Genomic DNA, 18,741 nt, shown 5'->3' on the forward strand with positions numbered 1-18,741 from the left:
TTAATGGAGAAATAGGCCAAGGTAGGGTCCTGCTCTTTCCTTGTCACTTTCCACATTGAGGTTGGGTGTGTGTTTATGTTTCTGAATGTTTCATCTGCTAACACAGCATCATGAGGTTTGCTACATCAGCCATTACAGCCAGTATGACAATATAACACCCTCAGTTCAGCATTAGACCAACATTTGTCAACCATTTTCTCTTTCTAGAACTACTACCTATAGTGCATGGAATGGATTCTCATTGTCAAAATTATAATACAATCCAATAGCCCTGGATTATACACTACCCTTTTAAAGCTAATAATAACACATTTTTGATGAGACTGTTGATTACAATTAATGGACATTTTGTTGCTATAGTTTGTGGTATTGCTGTACTGAATTACATTATATTGTAACATGAATCTAATGTTTTTTGGGCAAAATAACAGGATGAGAAGTTAATATATTGTAACAACTAATGCTCTACACACGTGTAAGCATCTTTGTAATAGATAAGAGTGACGTTTATAGCTGAGAGGCCACTGCAGATACATATCATAGTGTTATTACAGTAATTCTATGGTTGGTATTGCTGACTAAAGTAACCCAGATCTTCGTGTGGAAGATTTAGAGAAGGGTTGTGGATCCATTCACATCAGTGGCAAACAGCTTTTTATGTTCCCAGAAAAAAACCCAAATAATTTTATTTTTGTTGATGTGAATGGTTCAGCACATGTTATCTGACCCAGGTCTGTACCGCAATGCTGCATGTTTTTTGTATATTTGCCAATGTAGTACTTTCTGAATGGTTGTTGTATTTGATTACATTACATTGTAGAAGTGTTACCTTTTGGTTTGTCCACCCCTGGAGGTAACAGCTTGGCTGGTTGGTTGGATTTTTCCACCAGCAGGTCAGAGTCTTTAACACTAAACTCCTCTCCTCTCAACCACAACACCTCACTTCTCCCCTTGGATACATCCAAGGCCTTCAGGTTCATGTGGAAGCTCTGTCACACTGTGAAGACTCAGGGCGGTTTGTCTGAAATTTGCATTGACTTGGCTTTTAGGCAATTTACTAAAATCAGGTGTTGACACAAAGAGGCAGGTGCCAAAGGTGTCCTTATTCAAAGGTGTGTAGTACCTCCCCCAAAGCTTAGACAAATCATCTTTTTGATCTTACAATAAGATTTTATGTCAACGTTTTGTCAGCTACTAAAAAAAAAGAAAAGTCTTGTCATGTTTATTTTTATTTTGCATATAATCTACTGTATTTGTAACATACAGTACATTAACATTATCAAACAATTCTGGTCCTGTGAAATACTGGAACACCAGAAAATGAAGGCAGTGTTTGTGGGGCTCTTGCACTTTCATGGGGCTCACTGACTCGTCAGTGGCTGTTTTGCGAGGAAAGTCTGTACAAGAATTCTCTCCATGTGGTGCACAACACCCGCAACACACAGCAGTCTGACAATCTGACAATCCCAGCTTCCTATTTGCATCACAGCTTTTGCTACAGGAAATGTGTTGTTGATTTAATGATGTGGTGGTGTGTACGCCTGTTGTGATTGTGAAGACGTTTTGCTGTATTTTTTTCCAATGTATTTGACTTAATAGAGCCATATCAAAGTTAGATGTGAGGATTAAATTTAAATACAACCAGCTTTACATGAGTAAATAAATTAATTCCTGTTGTCAGGCCATTTTACGGCATAGTCTAAGTTCAAACAATAAGTACAAACATTGTGTGTGTGTAAAAGACACATAAGATGTGGATAAGGAGTTAGAAGTGAATTTTTTTGCCCCTACCAGCTTATTTTTTATAATGTGTATAGTAATTGCAAAAAATTGTAATAATTCATGAAGACAAGAGACAAGCCCGATGTAGTAGCTAAGGCTTAATGCAGAATGTGTAGGCATACCTCAATCATGTAAAGTCCCATGGAGCGACTAGAAGGGCTTTCAGCTTACAATCCTTTTTATGTGGGGTGTGGGGAGGGGCTTTGGGCTGCTATGGGGGGTTGTGGCCTATATAATACTTCCATGGTTTTGGCAGTCAGATTTTCAAGAAACTTCCTGGTGTGTCAGGATCAATCGGGCCTAAGCCAGTCTTAATTAAAAGCTTGGGGCTAGGCAAAAGTCGAGGGCAAAAGGCATCCCTGTTGGTTAAATGAATGAAGCGTCTATCATTACAACACTATAGGGAGCATCAGATTTATTACTTAAAATTCCTCTTTGAAAAGTCTTACTGTACAATGACAACACATGCAAATTATGGTTTAAGTATATATCTTTGTTTTCTCCAGTAGCAATTAGTGAGGAAAAACCAGCGCCATGGTAGTAATTAAAAAAAGTCTCCTAAAATTTTGATTGTTTTGTGGTCATTTTATTTACAAAAAACAAGCGACAAAGCAGAACAACACCTGTAAAGACTAGAAAAGTGATGTATTCAGGATGAACAAATTGCTCAGTAGTTTGTTGTTACATTATTAGCCCACTTACATATCATTCTGACATCTTTTAACTTACTAAACTTAGACAGTTTATGCATTCAGGAGCACTTCTATTGACACACACACATTGTGAAGGGGCAGGGTTGATCTCAAGCAATCGGCCATGAAAGAAGAGTAATGCTCACTCCTTTTGTGAGAAATATCCATTCTGCTCTACTCGCAGTATTTAAGTTAATGTACTTGAGGTATGTAAAGATGTTTGACTTCCAAAGCCCTGCCTTATTTATAGTCACTTCCTCTCATTGCTTGTTAAATAGTACAATGCTACAAGAGTGTTAGAAGCTTAATCTTAAAAGTTAATTTTAAAGTAAATGAGCAGGTTTTCAGTGGTCTTGGCAACTGAAGCAGTTGTTTCTCAAGTTTAAAACCGATGCAGTTGTGAAGCAGATGCAGTTATTATTTTCAACCACTTGGGGGCACAGACAACTTACAGGGAAAAGATAAGGAGCTCTGAGCTGGAGTGTGAATGTTGTATGTGTGGTGGGGTTCATTAATTAAATGGAATATGATCCAAAAGACTCTGCTCACTCATGACACATCATGTCCCACAAGAGAGGAAATAAGACAAATGCCACAGATGTCCCTTTTTCTCTGTCCTGTTTTTCTCTGGTTGTTGTTTCCCTCCAAATCCAAACGTCAGACAGACAGCGCCTTAGTATGTTTTGGTCTCCTGAGTGGATCTTTCCAGTACACCCATCTGTCAGACTTTTTTCCGATGTCCGAGGAGGGGTACGGGGGCGTGTTTGTGTCTGGGCCAGGGTGGGTGGATGGGTGGGGGCAAGAGATCAGACGCAGTACATATCACATCGTAGGCCAAATATCCTAATAGTCTGATGTACCATCTGATCTACTGTCCCAGTCATATCCATATCCAGGGCTCATCCAGACACACCCCAGCCCAGATTGTCCCATCTAGTGCAAGTTAAAAGACCATTTTTTTTAGCTTGTTTCTCTACTTCAGACTTAACTAATGCATCTGTTTTATCCTTTTATCAATCCCCCTTCATTCTCATCCACCTTCTCTTCCCATTAATTTTTCTTCCCCACCAGAGGACCCTTGACACCTGTAGAGTCAACCAGGCATCATCTCCTCTGCGTCAAAACTAATTCCTAGTTTAGTTGATTTATGCACAAATTAAAGCGACCTCAATATGGCCAAATACCTTTTTACTGCATCCTTTTTAGATGCTCTCCCATGACAGTCAGCTTTGAGGGTGTATCAGCAGTTGTTTTACCTTTTTTAGATAATGAACTTTGACATCTAGCAGCAACATTATCTATTATGTAAATGTGAGGCTGTACCATTTGTGAGAAATGTTCTCACCTGCAGAACTAATACTGTTAATGCATTCATATCATGGAGGGTTATGTAACTGTGCTAGCTGAGATGGAAAGTGCAGCCACCTTGCCAGTCTTAATGCATTCAGGCTCCACAGTGTCAGATGGCCCCAGTGATCCAGGGAGCTCAAGATGGCAATGCTGTTTTACAGTCCGGATATGTCTGTGTGCAGGCCAGAATATGCGTATGTGTGTGCGGCGGTGTTTGTTAGATTAGGCACGGATGTGTGTATCCATATGGTTCGGTGGTGACCCATTTGAATCGTTCTGGCCTTGTGCCAAATGTATGTAATAGACATAGGTGTGTGTGTGTGTGTGTCACTGTCTTTAGACTGAAACCTTCCCAACACTGTGTGTGCTTTTTGATGTGGAGTTTATATCCAAGTAGGCCTATTTAGGTCATGTGACCTGTGTATGGTCATGTGACTTTATGGTCAGAGTCTGTACCAAGCAGCCAACCCAACAGGTGGGGGATAGATTAGTTAACCCATGACAGAGTGTCAAGGGACGATAGTCCCAGTGCATGCTGGACTCTTTGCTTTGCCATTGGTTGAGAGGCTGCTTAAAAGTAAACAACAATCAATCCTCCCTGTCTCTCTCCCTCTCTTTCTGCCATTGCAGAAAGACCCAGTGACATGAGTTGTGGAGAATGCTCCCCACCTCTCCTCCGCCTCTTTTCTCCCATGCACTGTAATCCTGACACCGAAAACCGCCCCTCAGAGAACAAGTGTCAGCCTCCGAATAGAGCGTGCAGTCATCTCCCCCTTTTTCCCCCTCTGGTTAGCATGTTAGAGAGTACTAATGTTGATGGAGGTGACAATTAACTATACAATGATCACAGTGATGGCGCTTGTACCGCTCCCTCACAGCCTCGCTAAAGAGATAAGTGACTGATCTCAACACGATTGGGACTGGGCCAATGACAGATAAGCACATAAAGGGACAGTTACTTTTGGTGAGCATAGTGTAAGCTTGCCTACCAGATGTTCTACAAGCTTTCTATGCTGCATATTTGACTTGCTAATATCAGTAGCCTATTTATAGTTCTTGTTGAAGCTTTGAAACCCTAATTAGGGGCCTCATCATTGTATATGTAGGGTGATGATTACACATCATATATGTACATAAGATGAATCTCTGTTAAATGTTGCTCTTTGAAAACAAGATTTCAACTGTTAACCTGAGAAAGGACTGAATTTTCATTTGAATCATGTTAGTGGGGAAATATCACAAGTTGTGTTGGAAGAATAGGGACTTGCTTTATTTGTGCCACGGATTGGTAAGCACATAAGCACACACATTCACTGCCGCTGCTGCTTCTGCTGCTGACTTCTTTGCCAGGCACCCGTTGCTGACTCTGAAAAACAGGGGAAATGTTTTGGAGACACAACCTGAGATATTGACCACCTCTCAGCCCCCACTGTCAGTTTGTGAAATGGCCCAAAGATATTTGCATGAAATAAATGAGAATCTCTCTCACGTCCAACCCTGCCACGGCCAAAGGTTTACTGTCGCAGATGCATGCTCCATCTGGCCCTGCTCTCCACATCTCCAGTCTTTAACTGTTCAGATACACCATTATGGTTTGTGCTTGATTATGGATGATATTTGTTAGAGGGCTCAAATTATAATCTTAACTTTAGTAACTTGTGTTAAGTGTAGCAGGGCATATATTCATATTAATTAGGATGAAGTACATAGCAGGATACCAAAGTTAAAGAAATCTGAGCTGTCATTGCATCTCCAAAGTGAGTCTTACCTCTTTATTTGTCGTGTTTTGGATTTTGGGTAATACAGGGTTGAAGGGGGTCAAGTGGTCCTCTATCCTGAGCAAACATGGGCATGGTGACAGCCGTTGGGACAACAAACCTCCACGAGAACCAGGCTGTCCTGCCAACATTCTCCCCGCCTCTCCACTACCAGCACGACCCCCCTCACCCCTCAGCCCAGGGATGTGATCCTGCACAGGCAGCATAATGAAGCCATATAAGTCTGTTATTTGCTGCTTTATGACTTGTTTTATGAAGGTGAGCTGACAAGCAGCTCCCAGAATGGTTCCTGTCACTTTAACAGACAGCATTACCAAGAGAAAAGGAGCATTGGGGAGGGAGGGCAGGGCAGGCTGGAGGATGGGCCAGGGCCTTTATGTTAGCCCTGCCAGGGCTTTGATGGGTAGAGGTCTGGCTGCAGGCTATCACTGGTACATTTTACGTCTTCCACCTTTTGTCAGGGGGACATTATTGACGTTTGACCTGTGTTCTTATTCCCACCTCCTCTTCACTAATCAATTACCACATCGATCCATTAATCAGACAGGGTGATGGCCAGTGAAAGGGCCAGTGGGTATGTGTGAAGAATTGTAGGATAGGCCTCAGGCTATCGTGGAGGAGGGCCTTCACCTGTGGAGTGCACTGTTAAGCGTTTGGCTTACAAGTAGCGTAGTCCTCGCCCTTACTTTAGAGGCATGTGTAGGTTCTTTATTCACGAGAAAATAATTTTTTTTCCATATGCTATGCATGAAATTTGTATGTATATTTTGTTGAAAAATAATTTATTAGTGTAAGCTAAATTAATCTGATTTGTTAAATTGCAATCTTTTCACACAAATTTCTCTCCTGGGTACACGGAATGTCATGATTGAATTTTAAACTAGGCCTAGCTATCCATTTAAGGTATCACACACACACAAACACCCTCATAGCTGTGTGTGTGCTTCCTCATATTGAAAAATATATTTATTTCCAACAATGGGAAATAAAGAAAACACAGTTGTTCACAGCCTGGAAGCCAACAGGGTGAAAATCGGCAGGAAGTGTTCTTATTACTGAAGCGTTATTTAGTATGACTTCTGAAACATTGGCTCAAATGTCCGCAGCCATTACACTGTGTTCCTAAAAACAAGGATGCTTTTTGAATGAGAGCAAACATGTTTTTGTCCGTCTGACTGTTTCCATGGAGGTTAGGCAGTAGCATAATTGTGTTTAGGGCACAAACAGAAACAGATCAGACATACAGACAGCCAACAGATCAAAACGGAAGCTGCGGGAGCGGAACCCACCACGCTTTGATTAGGTTTGGTTTGGTTTCGGTTTGGTGTGTGCAGACTAAAGCCATCATCCCAGTCCGTCTCTGCCCTTGCCAAGTTGTTTGCCAAAACAGGGAAAGATTTAGGAAAGAAAGTTATTGAGAGAAAAGCTGTTGGCTGTTATAGTCCACCCCCCTCAGGCTGACCAGGGTCCAGCCGACAGTCACCCAGCTCTTGTGGGTTTAGTGAATTGAGAAGACACTTCTTGTGTGGATTTTTCAATTCTTCAACATGTCATTTGGCTGGGAGTGCTATTGTCCCCTGCTCCTTTTCTCCCTGCTCCTTCTGCCGAGACGAGTCGTGTCATCCCCTCGTGATCAGCACTTTTGTTGCCTTTGTTTTTGGCCCTACCTCAGAAGTCCATCTTGTCTTTTATGTCCCTGCCTTTCATGCATAAGGGAACAGTTGTGGCCTGTTGTGGGGCTGTTCCACTGCATTTCCACCAGTGGGGTTTCCTTTCATTCTCTTCAAAGTACTACAATGGGGCTCTGAAGGCCTGAATGGCCAATGCAGAGTGCACAATCCTACAGAGCCCGCTCATTTTGTTTTGCCAGAGTCAATAAAAATGCTAAGTTAAAAGCTAACCCCCTTATGCCCTCCTCGAATGGAGCGACTTGTTTGACCTTTTTAAGCTCCCCTCTCAATTAACTTTTAATGATAAATTCATTGATTTTTTTTCTTTTTTAATTTAATTATTTATTTTTTTTACGGTCATTAAAGTATATTATTCAGCACACATGTATTTTTGCATTTTATTATTAATTTCTTTATTTCAAATTAATTTAATCCATACTGTATATACAACATGAGCTACACAATGCTCAATGCTGACTTGAATGGATTTATCAAGTTGTCTATGACAGCAAGACAGAGAGAGAGAGTTTGACAGACAACTACCATCAAAATTGTCATCAAAACCAGCTCGTAACTCTTGCAAATGATTGCTCTGATGTCCTTTTACATTTTGACTTTTTCCTGTCCTGAGACCTAGATAGAGACATATCCGTTCTTCTGAGGAGGAGAGGGATTTAACTAGTTTTATGTTGAGGGATGAGAAAAGAGAAGGAAAAAGTCTGCTGTCGTCTCTGGGCATTACGGCAGAGGCCTTGCATAAAAGCATTGTGTGCCGATTTGTGAGCTGGGAGAAAGCCGGGGACTTTGAGAAGGATTACAGGTAGGCAGACATTGGCTGCTGAAGATAACCGCCATGACTTCATCCTCATTGTGTAGATTAAGGCATAAAACCCAAACTAATGAGACCGGAAAAGGGGAGAAGACATGGATGGGAGGAGGAGTAAGGGGTATTGTTGATGGTGAGGGACATTGTCACATTGGAATTAGTTTTTTAAAGCAAGAAGAGGCAGGTGTGGGTCCAGTGGTGATATAATCTGAGAAAGTGAGATTTAAAAAATGGATGCTCCAATCTCTGCGCCAAACATGAGATGCTAAATTTAGTTAAGTGGCTGAAGATAGGCTAGAGTAAGGTAAATCATGATCTCCTCTGCATGTAGGAGCATTATGATGGCAGTTGAACACATGAACAGCATGTGTTGCTACTAGGTGTTGCTTTATTAACTGCTCAGAGCGTATTGAGTGTCTGGTGTTTGGTTCTTTAAATCAGTTGATCTTTTGATAACAAAATACTACAGTATAGTCAATTCAGTCATCAACAAAATTTCAGAAGGTCCAGTATGCATTTGCCTGAGAGACCAGCCCCCAGTAAACTCTGCAGCCCCCAGCTGATCTAATCTGGAGGGGAACGGATTGCCCATCCCAGGCTCCAATTTGCTGGAGGGCAAGCAAAGAAAGCGGGGGGCAGAAAAGAGAAAAAGTAGAAAAAAGTGTTTGACTTTTTCCTTTCCCTGTCTTGGGTGTCTCTGGTTAATTTTTCAGCATTTCTCTGCCGTCCAATTGTGTCTTCAGACCTGAGGCAGTGTGAACCCCCCCCCCCAATCCACACACACATACAGCATCATGCTGGGAGGAGGACCGTGTGAGGAATGCTTCAGCTCTCTTTTTTCATTCTAAAAAACAAAAAAGTGTCAGACAGGCAGGTGGACACGAAGCTAGGTAAATATTGATGACTTTTTGACCATTTTATTTCCCACCCGCAGACAGCTTTCTGCAGACGGAGAGCCTGTTTATGCTTCAGGAACATCGATTTCCTCCCTACTCTTTATTCATCTTTATTTTCACCAAATTTAATCTGGAATCTTAAGCACCACAGACTTCAAAATGTAGTTTGCATATTAAGAAGTAGCTGATTATCGTGGGGTAGAAACACAGATCTTTAATTTTGTGCATTTTAGACACAGCTTCTGCCTGCACCACCATGCTGGAAATAATTGTGGAAATCTACATATTGAGAGGGAGGCTGTCGTCAGGGTCTGTTTTGGAGTGGGCCTCTTGTTATCTGCTATAATTCATGTGGTAGGATGAATATTACCACCTGAATTAGGCTATTATGCTGCCAGGTGGAGGCCAGTAGAGTTACAGGAAATGGTGATCATCACGTCATGATAATGAAGCAATTACTACAGGCTATTTATACAATATTGACTGCCAGATCGCAATCAACGGTGGCTAGATATTATGTCATAGATCTTATGTCAAGTTAAATATTTATTTAGATCTAATAAACTCTATAGGACAGAGTGTGGCACACTGCAGCTTAAGGGGCCTGGTCAGGCATTTAGTTAGTTATTTATGTCACACTCATGCAAGTGCCCAGCCCATGTGGACTTACTGCATAAGATGCCAGAAATACCGCTGCAATATTGAAAAATGTATCAGACAAAAGCATAACTTCTTATATATGACATTACATTGCATAACATTACATTGCAAACAAGAACTTAATCAACAAATAAAATCCATCTCAAAAAAGGCTCCCTTCCTAGAACTCATCAGAAATGTGCATTTTGCTAAAAACTCTAAACTTGAAATCATGAACAATAAAACATGAAATGGACATCTTCAGTCTCACCTAAATCATATAACAGCTTTTTCTCTTCAGGGAGATCATTAAATTTCCCTGTTTCTAACTAATAGTAATGTACCTTTTTTAATGAACTGTACACACAAGATCTTTTAATTTTGGTTAAATTCTGATTCACATAAAGGCTCTACACTGTACTTGTTGTAGATGGAACAATTTGCGCTGAGCATCATGAATATTCCACTGTAAACTGTTTTTGAAAAAAAAAGAGAGAATCATACAAAATAAAGATTTCATCTCACTAACCCAGGGATGTCCATGCAAAATGTCCAATAAGTCCTCCAAAATAAATGACGAAATATGCTGTTTCTGCCCTCCAGAACAACAGATATTTGCGTTTTCTGATCTGATGCCCGTAAAACCATTACAAATCACTGTAATGGTTGTAAATAAATCCATTTTTCATGTGACAATGCTCTGGTTAAGGTTTGTTTAATTTTAGGCAGAAACAGGACTTAGGGAAATGGTGGTTTGTGTTAAAATAAGTACTTGGTTAAGGTTAGAAAAACATCTTGTATGTTGTTGTCATGGAATACAATAACTACCACTTGGTTTTTTACCCATGTCTGTGGTCGTTGCCTGACTGTGTGGAGGAAACGGGAAACAAATAGCGGTCACCCATGGTAAAATCTCAGGTTTTGTTGACCTCCTCGCCATGCAGACTTTATGGCTCTTTAATAACGTCACCCGACTTTTTCCTTTGCTCCCGACCGACCAGAGTCATAATTACTACAGCCGCTAGAGGGCTTTGCACTTGTACGTAAACAAATGTTGTTCTTGGGTGTTGCTGAAATGACTGATACTAGGGATGGGACGATATAAGATTTTATTGTGGCTCGGGATTAAAAAACACTCAAGTTGATCGTGGTGAATTTCCATTATTTGGAAAGTCGTGATTCGGGATAATCGTGAACATCCTCACATGAGTGACTTGAAAAAGCCGTCTAGCTCGCTAACGTACATCCTATATTGATTTCCTGATTTATTTTGAATTGCCAAGGTTTGGCATGTCTCGCTCACTAGGCCACAAGGCTAGCAGTACTGTTTGACAGTGCCACAGTGTTGTTTAGACCCATTTTCTAAAATGGGTCCCATGTAGTACAGTTTGACACTATGCCACAATGCCAGTTGGACTTTATTTTTGTTAACGGATAATTCCTGTATTTCTTAAGTCTTGTAAATTATATATACTGATGAAATTGTTGTCTGTACCATTTGACATCATGGTAGAGAGGTGAAAAATAGAGCCTAATTTAAAATACAGGAATTATCATGTAACAAAGATCAGACTCACACAATGTTGCTATTATTTATTTATCCCTTTATTTATGCAGGGGGTATTATGATTTATAATTACCTTATTTATGATTGTTTGATTTTCACCGTGTCCTACCTGTGATGCAATAAAAATAGTTATTTCTTAACAAAATGTAAGGTAAAGTGATTCCAGTATGTTTTAGTGCCACTTTAAGCATGCTGTCATGATTACTGGGATAATATCGTGAATCGCTATTACTTTGGCCAGGATAATTGTGACATGAAATGTTCATATCGTCCCATGCCTAACTGATAATGTTGTTTTTCTTGGGAGGACAGCCTCAAAATGTCCCAGTTAAAGATCTTTCTAGTGAGCCGCTGTTAAGGCACATTAATAAGTCTTTTTCAAAGTCTGGATTGTCTCACTTGCATGTCTAATGTTTGGGGGTTCCCAACCCTTATCACCACTGAAAGCCAAAACTGGTGTAAACTTATGAACTTCTAGAGATAAGTGAATAGCTCTTTGATGAACTCTTTTACATTTAACATGTTCATTGAACCCCCAAATGTAGAAAGCTTAATCTGAAACGGGACACACAAGACTTACACAGTTGTGTATGTGTGAAATCCCAGGTCCAGGTTTGACATTTCTTACGGACATGCTATTACCTGTTACCTTGAGATATATTGGTGCATCTGACTGGATTACATGACAAGGGATTTCAGAGATAAGGAGACAAAACTTGGGGAAAAACTGGAGCTGAATATGGCAAAAGTGTACATCAGTGACAGAGTTGTCAGAGAGTGGTGAAGATAAGATGTGTAGTTCAAGGATATGTGGTTCAAGGTGCATTTTTTTTGTAGTTGGGCACTACAGAGACCCTGACAGTGAGTGTCAGATCATCAGAAGCTTTTCTTTTTGGATTGACGATCAAGTGATAGTTCTATACCAATGAACTACTTTATTCAAGACACTCTCTGTTGTGTGTTGGAGTAAGACAGACACCAATCTGCATGTAAAATGCTGCTCAGCCAGCATGGAGAAGTGCCATATACTGTAAAGGGGGAAAAAAGCCTGAAGGTTTGTAAGAACTATGCTTATTTTATATATATATATATATATATAAATAAAATTTTTTTTTTTTTTTTTTTTTGGCTGTTGATAATAATTACTTGTTAGACAGCAGGCCCAAATATGACATGCTGTACTGTTGGGTCTGCAAAACTCATGTACGTGCCTCAGAAAGGCGCATGTCTAGTCTGACAGCTCACCACCCTCTTACCACATTCCACCCCCTCCCCTCCCCTCATCCTCCCCCTTTAGTGCCATTGGACCTGGGTCTACTGCTGCCTCTGTGCTAATGAGAACCAGTCCCATTCAGCACCATATAAACCCACTAACACACACTTACCTCTGATCTCAGACCAGTAAACGTAGTCACTGTGGCCAGGTCTCAGCACTTTACAGCTGCTGATTTAGCCACATAGCCCTGTGTTATTGTAACCTTTCATGTAAAAAAGAAAGGAAAAGAGGGGAAAGGACAAGAAATTGGTAATGTAGGTGCATATGGTACTTTGGGGACTGTTTAAATGTATAGAACACAAGTATGTTGTCATCTAATAATGGGAAAATGTCCACCAGATGTGGGATGGTGTAAATACATATAAAAATATCCAGATTGCATGTTATATGGAAGTGATGTTTGTATTTGATGACGGTGCCTAGATCCCCATTGGTTACAGCTCTGCTCGAATCTATCTGTGATGTTTATGGCTGCCTGACGTTACAAGCAGCTCCTTGTGTGTTTTTATGGGAAAATTGAAATGTTTAGTATTAGCCACCACTTCTGCCGTTTGATCTATTTGTCAAACCCCAATGCAAAAACAGCACCAGATTAAACAAGTTAATCAATTAAATAAAAATAATTGCAAATAAACTGCTTATAGATGTGGTAACATTTGTGTTGCATTGACCAGATATACACCATCTGGGTGCTTTTTCTTTTTTTTTTTTTAAGCTTGGTGATTGTCTCAGCAGATTGTGAGTGAAAATATGGTGTACAGGTGATGGAAAATATTCATATCATTCTCAGGGTATGTGTAAACAAACTCTTTAATTGAATTAGGTCTAAACTACTTACCATATTGTTGAGAGCACACCTTTCCTTTGTTTCTGTCCATACAATCTTTGGGGCAATGGGGGACAGAAAATATGTAGAGTTTTGCAACAGTGGAACACACCAGTATGAGGCTTTGACATCATTGTGGATCCAAGGTGACAAACCAATTCCAGTGGCACATTTGACTTTTTTCATTTACTTTTAGCTCTGTTACTGTAATAATTTTGCAAATGAGGGTATCACTGATGAAAGGAAAGAAATGCCTTGCCAAAACCTAAAGGAATTGTTGACTCTAAACAGAAAAAAGGAAAAAAAAAAAAAATTCACACAGGGGAAAAATGATTTCTCCAAAGGCACCACAGCTCAACAGTAGTTTACACTTCATCAGAGCAGTAGTGCATCACTAAGGCAAAACCACCTTTCTGAGAGGATGAAGTTTGTTCAAAGTCTCCACATTGGTTATCCATGTAATTACAAAGCCTACACTCAGAACTGGTTTCTGTTAATAGATGTTATATGTAAGCAGAATTTCACTCCTTTTCTTTTAAAAATGTGACCTCAATAAATTGCTGGGGTCAAAACAGGAAACAGAAAGTCCACAATGTATCATTATATCATGTATTTGTAATTTAGGGCTGAAACAATTATTCGATTAATCGATTAGTTGATCGACAGAACAATAATGTGAAACTCTTTTGATAATCAAATAATCACTTTAGTCATTTTTCAAATGAAAATGCCGAAGATTCTCTGGTTCTAGCATCTCAAATGTGACAAGTAGCTGCTATTCTTTGTCACATGTGATAGCTGAATATGAATGAAATTGAATATGTTTGGGTGGTGGCATTACCTTGGGCTCTGGGAAATTATACCAGGTATTTTTCACCATTTTCTGACATGTTGGTTGCAGCCCTACTGTAATGTATGGGACTCCGTAAGCTTCGCTGCTACATCCTGTTGGCCTGCCTACGTATTATCTTTTTTAAGGACCAAACATGTTTTGTTAGACTTTTGCCCCATGTAGTGGTGCATGCGATTACCTGCCTTATTCCTTCTTCACCCCTTAGTTACCACTTTACTGTAAAATGAGACCTCCTGCTAGCTATGAAAGAGCAGAAAGAGAATTAAGGGAAAAAACTGCTGATTCTGGTCTCTGCTTTAAGTGTCTTGTGTGTAGACAACATCAAGGCACCTCCACTCCCTTTTCCCGTTCTCAGTTGTTTTTTTTTTTCCCTTAATAATGAAACCTACTCTTAAATTACAGCCACCATCTTTTTGTACTTCACGTATATTATATAATATATGGGCTCCTAGAATGGCTCTTTAACATTTTCCCCTAGAGCAGTATGCACAGAATAGACTGATTTAATTTAGGTCTCACCAGCCCCCTCTTGCCCCCTACCACTCAGCACTACCACCTCTGTCCTCTTACCCACTATTTTCCTTTCTAATTTGACTGTTTGCTTTTTTTTTTCTCTCTTCCCAATCAATTTGGGCCCTGTAGCTTTTTGTCCCTGAAACAACTGAGTGAGCTCCACCTATTTTCACTGGTCCATAATTTGCATGGTGGTGTGCCATAGTGCCCCCTCCAACCTTTGCCATATTATTTCCCCAAGCCTTTTTTGAGCACTGTTCCCAGTCGAAATAGGCTCAATGTACCTTGGAGCACTAAAATACTGGAAGCAACCTGAATTGGTTAACTGCCTGCTACAACCGCAACGTCTCAGTGTAGATTAGGCCTGATTGGGACTGGAGGGCATGTGGAAGCGTAGTTGACAGGATTAAGGGGCTATTGAAGTGACTTTAGCTCCTTTTTTAGAGAGCAAAAGACAAGAGAAGAAAATAATTCAGCCCTCTCTTTCAACAGAAGGAATACACCCCTCCTCCTCTTTTTTTTTTTCTTGTCTTCTTTAAGCAAAGGACACTATCTACAAATATGATCCCTCAAAGGGCTTCTGATACCCAGCAAGAGTTAGTGGAGGGAGAAGCTGTTTCTCGCTGTAATTAGATATATCTGATCCTAAACATTTAGCTATTCATTATGACCAATTGTTTCACGGGCTAGATTGATAGAACAAATAATTAAGACGTGTGTGCAGTGGTTATGGTTATTGCTATACACAGGTGTGTGTGTGTGTGTGTGTGTGTGTGTGTGTGTGTGTGTGTGTGTCTGGATGGGAGAGGGGGGACACAAGCCAATATCACTGTGTGTGTTTGTGACTTTGTGTGTGAACCCTTGACACATTTGAATGTGCATGTAGAGGTGGGAGATGTGATGATGAGCATGTCAACAATTGGTCAACCTGGTCCATTGTGTCGCAATCTAAGTAAATAATCTATATTTTTATGTTATGCTAGAAAACATGAATAACTTGATGCACCTTCATTTTGCTGCAGCACACAGTCAGTGCTGCTTAAAAAATGAAATGCTTCTAAAAATAAAATTGCCACCAAAAACAGTTTGTTGCATGTTTTTCAAAACTTGTAAGAAGCAACCTCTGAAGAGCAAAGACTGCAGAACATTTGAGAAAAATGTATGTGCATGCTGTCAAGTGTCAAGAGGTAACTGATACTGTGAGGCTTATTCAGAGAGGGGTTGTTTTGAACACGCTTACATAAAATAATAAAGGTTTTTGTAGATTTTAGTTATTAGTTTACCCTCCTAATGAAATACCCTGGCAATCATTTCTTTTTTTTTATGTAACTGCACTGTACTTACCCTTGAATGTTTCACGTTATTTAATGTGTGACTGAAAGTTGTGCGTGGCTTATGTACCTTTTTTTTAAAACTAAAATTCTGTGAAATGGCTCTGAAAATCAAGTCCTGAAGGCAATTTTAAATAATTTATTACTATTTTAATCACATTCAGTAAAAATTGCAATGCAGCATTCTGTAATTGGCATTGCAAATCACAATAGCATCTTAAAATACCTGTACTTTTTAATTGTTTATCCATTTCGTCATTGTGACTAATAGAGCAGAATTGTCTATAAAGTAGGTTTTGCACTTATAGGATTCATAGTAGTAACAAAGGTACCGAATTTGGCCTTCTAAAACATTGATTACAATAACGCAGCTACAGTGTGTTCCTCAAACTTACATTTTTCCATGACTTAGCTCCAACCACTACTGACACCCCTACTCATTCACTTTCTGTCCTGCCTAGATATTCAGCAGTGTGGCAACATTAGCATATGACTGGCTCAGTGTTTGGGTGAGTTTGTTCTCAACAAAGAGTGCCAAAGCACAGGTCACCGTCTCTCATCCACTTCAATGGACAGCTGAAGGGCAAACAGAACTCCCAAAATGAAACGTTTCCAGACTTTAGCTCTTGTCTGGAGGAAGAGACCTCCTTCTGGATCTTCATGTATAATATAAACACTGTAGATATTATGAAGATGAATGCAGCAACAACCTTTAATTATTCATTGTCCTTAGCCCTGTATTGATACTGTGTGTGCTCATGAGTAACATATGCACCAAAGACATGTATTTGTGCATTCATGGTACTACTGTCTGAGTGTTGTGTGTATATTTATGAAGTGTACACAAACGCATGTATATGCCTGTGTGCTTAGGTATGTATATATTTATGTTGACAGGGAGAGCGGCTGGCTCCTGCCCGCAGCCTGGCAGTTGTGTACCAAAGCATGGCATCATCACCATCACTCTGCAGGCCCCTCGCTGCGCTACATACCCCGCAGGGCGGTTCTCTATTGCCCTGGCAATGATGAGCGAAAATTGAGGAAACTAGCCTCGCTGGATGTCGACTGTGCCGTCTTGGACTGTGAGGATGGTGTAGCCCTCAGCAAAAAGGTACATAAATACACAGATGCACATGTGTAAATGAAATGCAGCTTTGTATGAACAGGTCAACAAGGACCACACAAATATTCGCGCACAGCTGTGTGATCCTGAATGGTTTTAATTCTGTCTCCCTCCTTCAGACAGGTGCTTGGTCTTTATCACTGAAAGGAAAACTACCTAAGTGAGATGTTTAAAACAAGAACATTTCACCCTATTATGATGGTATAAAGGCAGTGGTGCCCCCCTATCAGAGTCCTTTAAAACAAGGTGACCATGTCCCACTGGGTGAGCAGCGGGAAAGCACCAGATGCAGCAGGTTAAAAGCATTCTCCTCCCGCCCACACGACCTCCCCATTGGCCCTGCTGAACTGCCCATGAAATTGTGATTGGAGAGTAGGATAAAGAAGGGGCCCGGGTAAAAAGTTAACTAACAAAGGTTTTTAAGTCATGATAATAAAGATGATTGATATGGCTGGAGGCTGTTCCTGTAGTAGACAAAGACAATACGATGATGGCCTGTGTGACTGACAGGCTAAAACTGTGACCCTGTGATGGAGTTGGTGGATGTCAGAGCTTCTGTCTTTATTATGTGTTAGAGGGGAAATGTGGAGAGGAATGCAGCACTGAAGCAGCCATTCAGGCTTGAGGACAATTCAGACTCTTGAGCTGTCAGCATGTGACAGATCCATGTCTCTATCTTATTTCAACAAAAGTATCCTGCTCCAACCCACTTATTTCTTTCACCAACCCACTCATTTCCCATAAAACATTATTTCCGACTTTGTCTGAGTTTTGAATATATGATTGTTTTTCTATCCCTTTCAAAGGCCTTTTCTCTGTTAGCAATTAGCTGGTGGGTTGTACCTGTAGAGAATAGCATTAGGCCCTGGTATATGCTGTTAAAAATAAAGGGGAAAATGACATTAGCTACATGGCACTTCCATTCCCTTAACCTGCAGAATCATGTCCCTCAGCAGGCTTACCTCTCCATCTGCCACTAGTAGCACTCTGAGTAATGCACATCAAAATACTAACAATAAGTTCTGGAAAATAGTATTGTACCTCAATAGTTCCCTGCCTAATATTCCCATTACTTTCTCCTTCTCTGATCTGGCTACATCAGCACTACACAGTACAAAGCATGACATCAGGACAGATTTCAGCTTTTTGACACAATAGGTCCATGTTAGCTTTAAACGAGTCTGACACAGTGTGCAAAAATCCTGTAACCTATTATGTGTTTGCTAGATCGTACTGTGTAATATAAAAATTATTTACTCAATAACAAAATGCACCTTTCCTACTGGCACCCTTTCTTCACTTCCCACACTCTCTGCTTCTTTCTCCACTGTGGCAATTGGAAATCCATGGGGGTTGTTGTGTAGTTATACCTTCCCTTAAGATGATATTTTTTTTCCTGTTGGATAAACAGTGCTTTGTGTGTGTGTTTCATGTTCTTATATCCCTTTAACCTGAATGTACACTAACCCATGGGGACAAAAATTGAAGTCCCCAGGGGTAGAGACTGCTTTTTGAGGGTTAAGACTTGGTTTTAGGGTACAGGTTACAATTAGGTTAGGGTAAGGGTTAAGGTTAGGCATTTAGTTGTGATGGTTAGGGTAAGGGGCTAGGGAAAGCAT

At 40.3% G+C, this 18,741-nt stretch overlaps 1 protein-coding gene across 2 annotated transcripts in view; it reads left to right on the plus strand.

Annotated features, from left to right (window-relative positions):
• The window catches only part of clybl (citrate lyase beta like), a 64,696-nt gene that overhangs the window by 21,222 nt on the left and 24,733 nt on the right, over positions 1-18,741 (plus strand). For both annotated transcript variants that reach the window (XM_044215809.1, XM_044215808.1), the window contains one exon: positions 16,897-17,110. In XM_044215809.1, coding sequence (XP_044071744.1) covers positions 16,897-17,110 — 214 coding nt within the window. The remainder of the gene's footprint in view (positions 1-16,896; positions 17,111-18,741) is intronic.

Source organism: Siniperca chuatsi, linkage group LG12 (genome assembly GCF_020085105.1).
Source record: "Siniperca chuatsi isolate FFG_IHB_CAS linkage group LG12, ASM2008510v1, whole genome shotgun sequence".
In the NCBI taxonomy this organism is placed as follows: Eukaryota; Metazoa; Chordata; class Actinopteri; order Centrarchiformes; family Sinipercidae; genus Siniperca; species Siniperca chuatsi.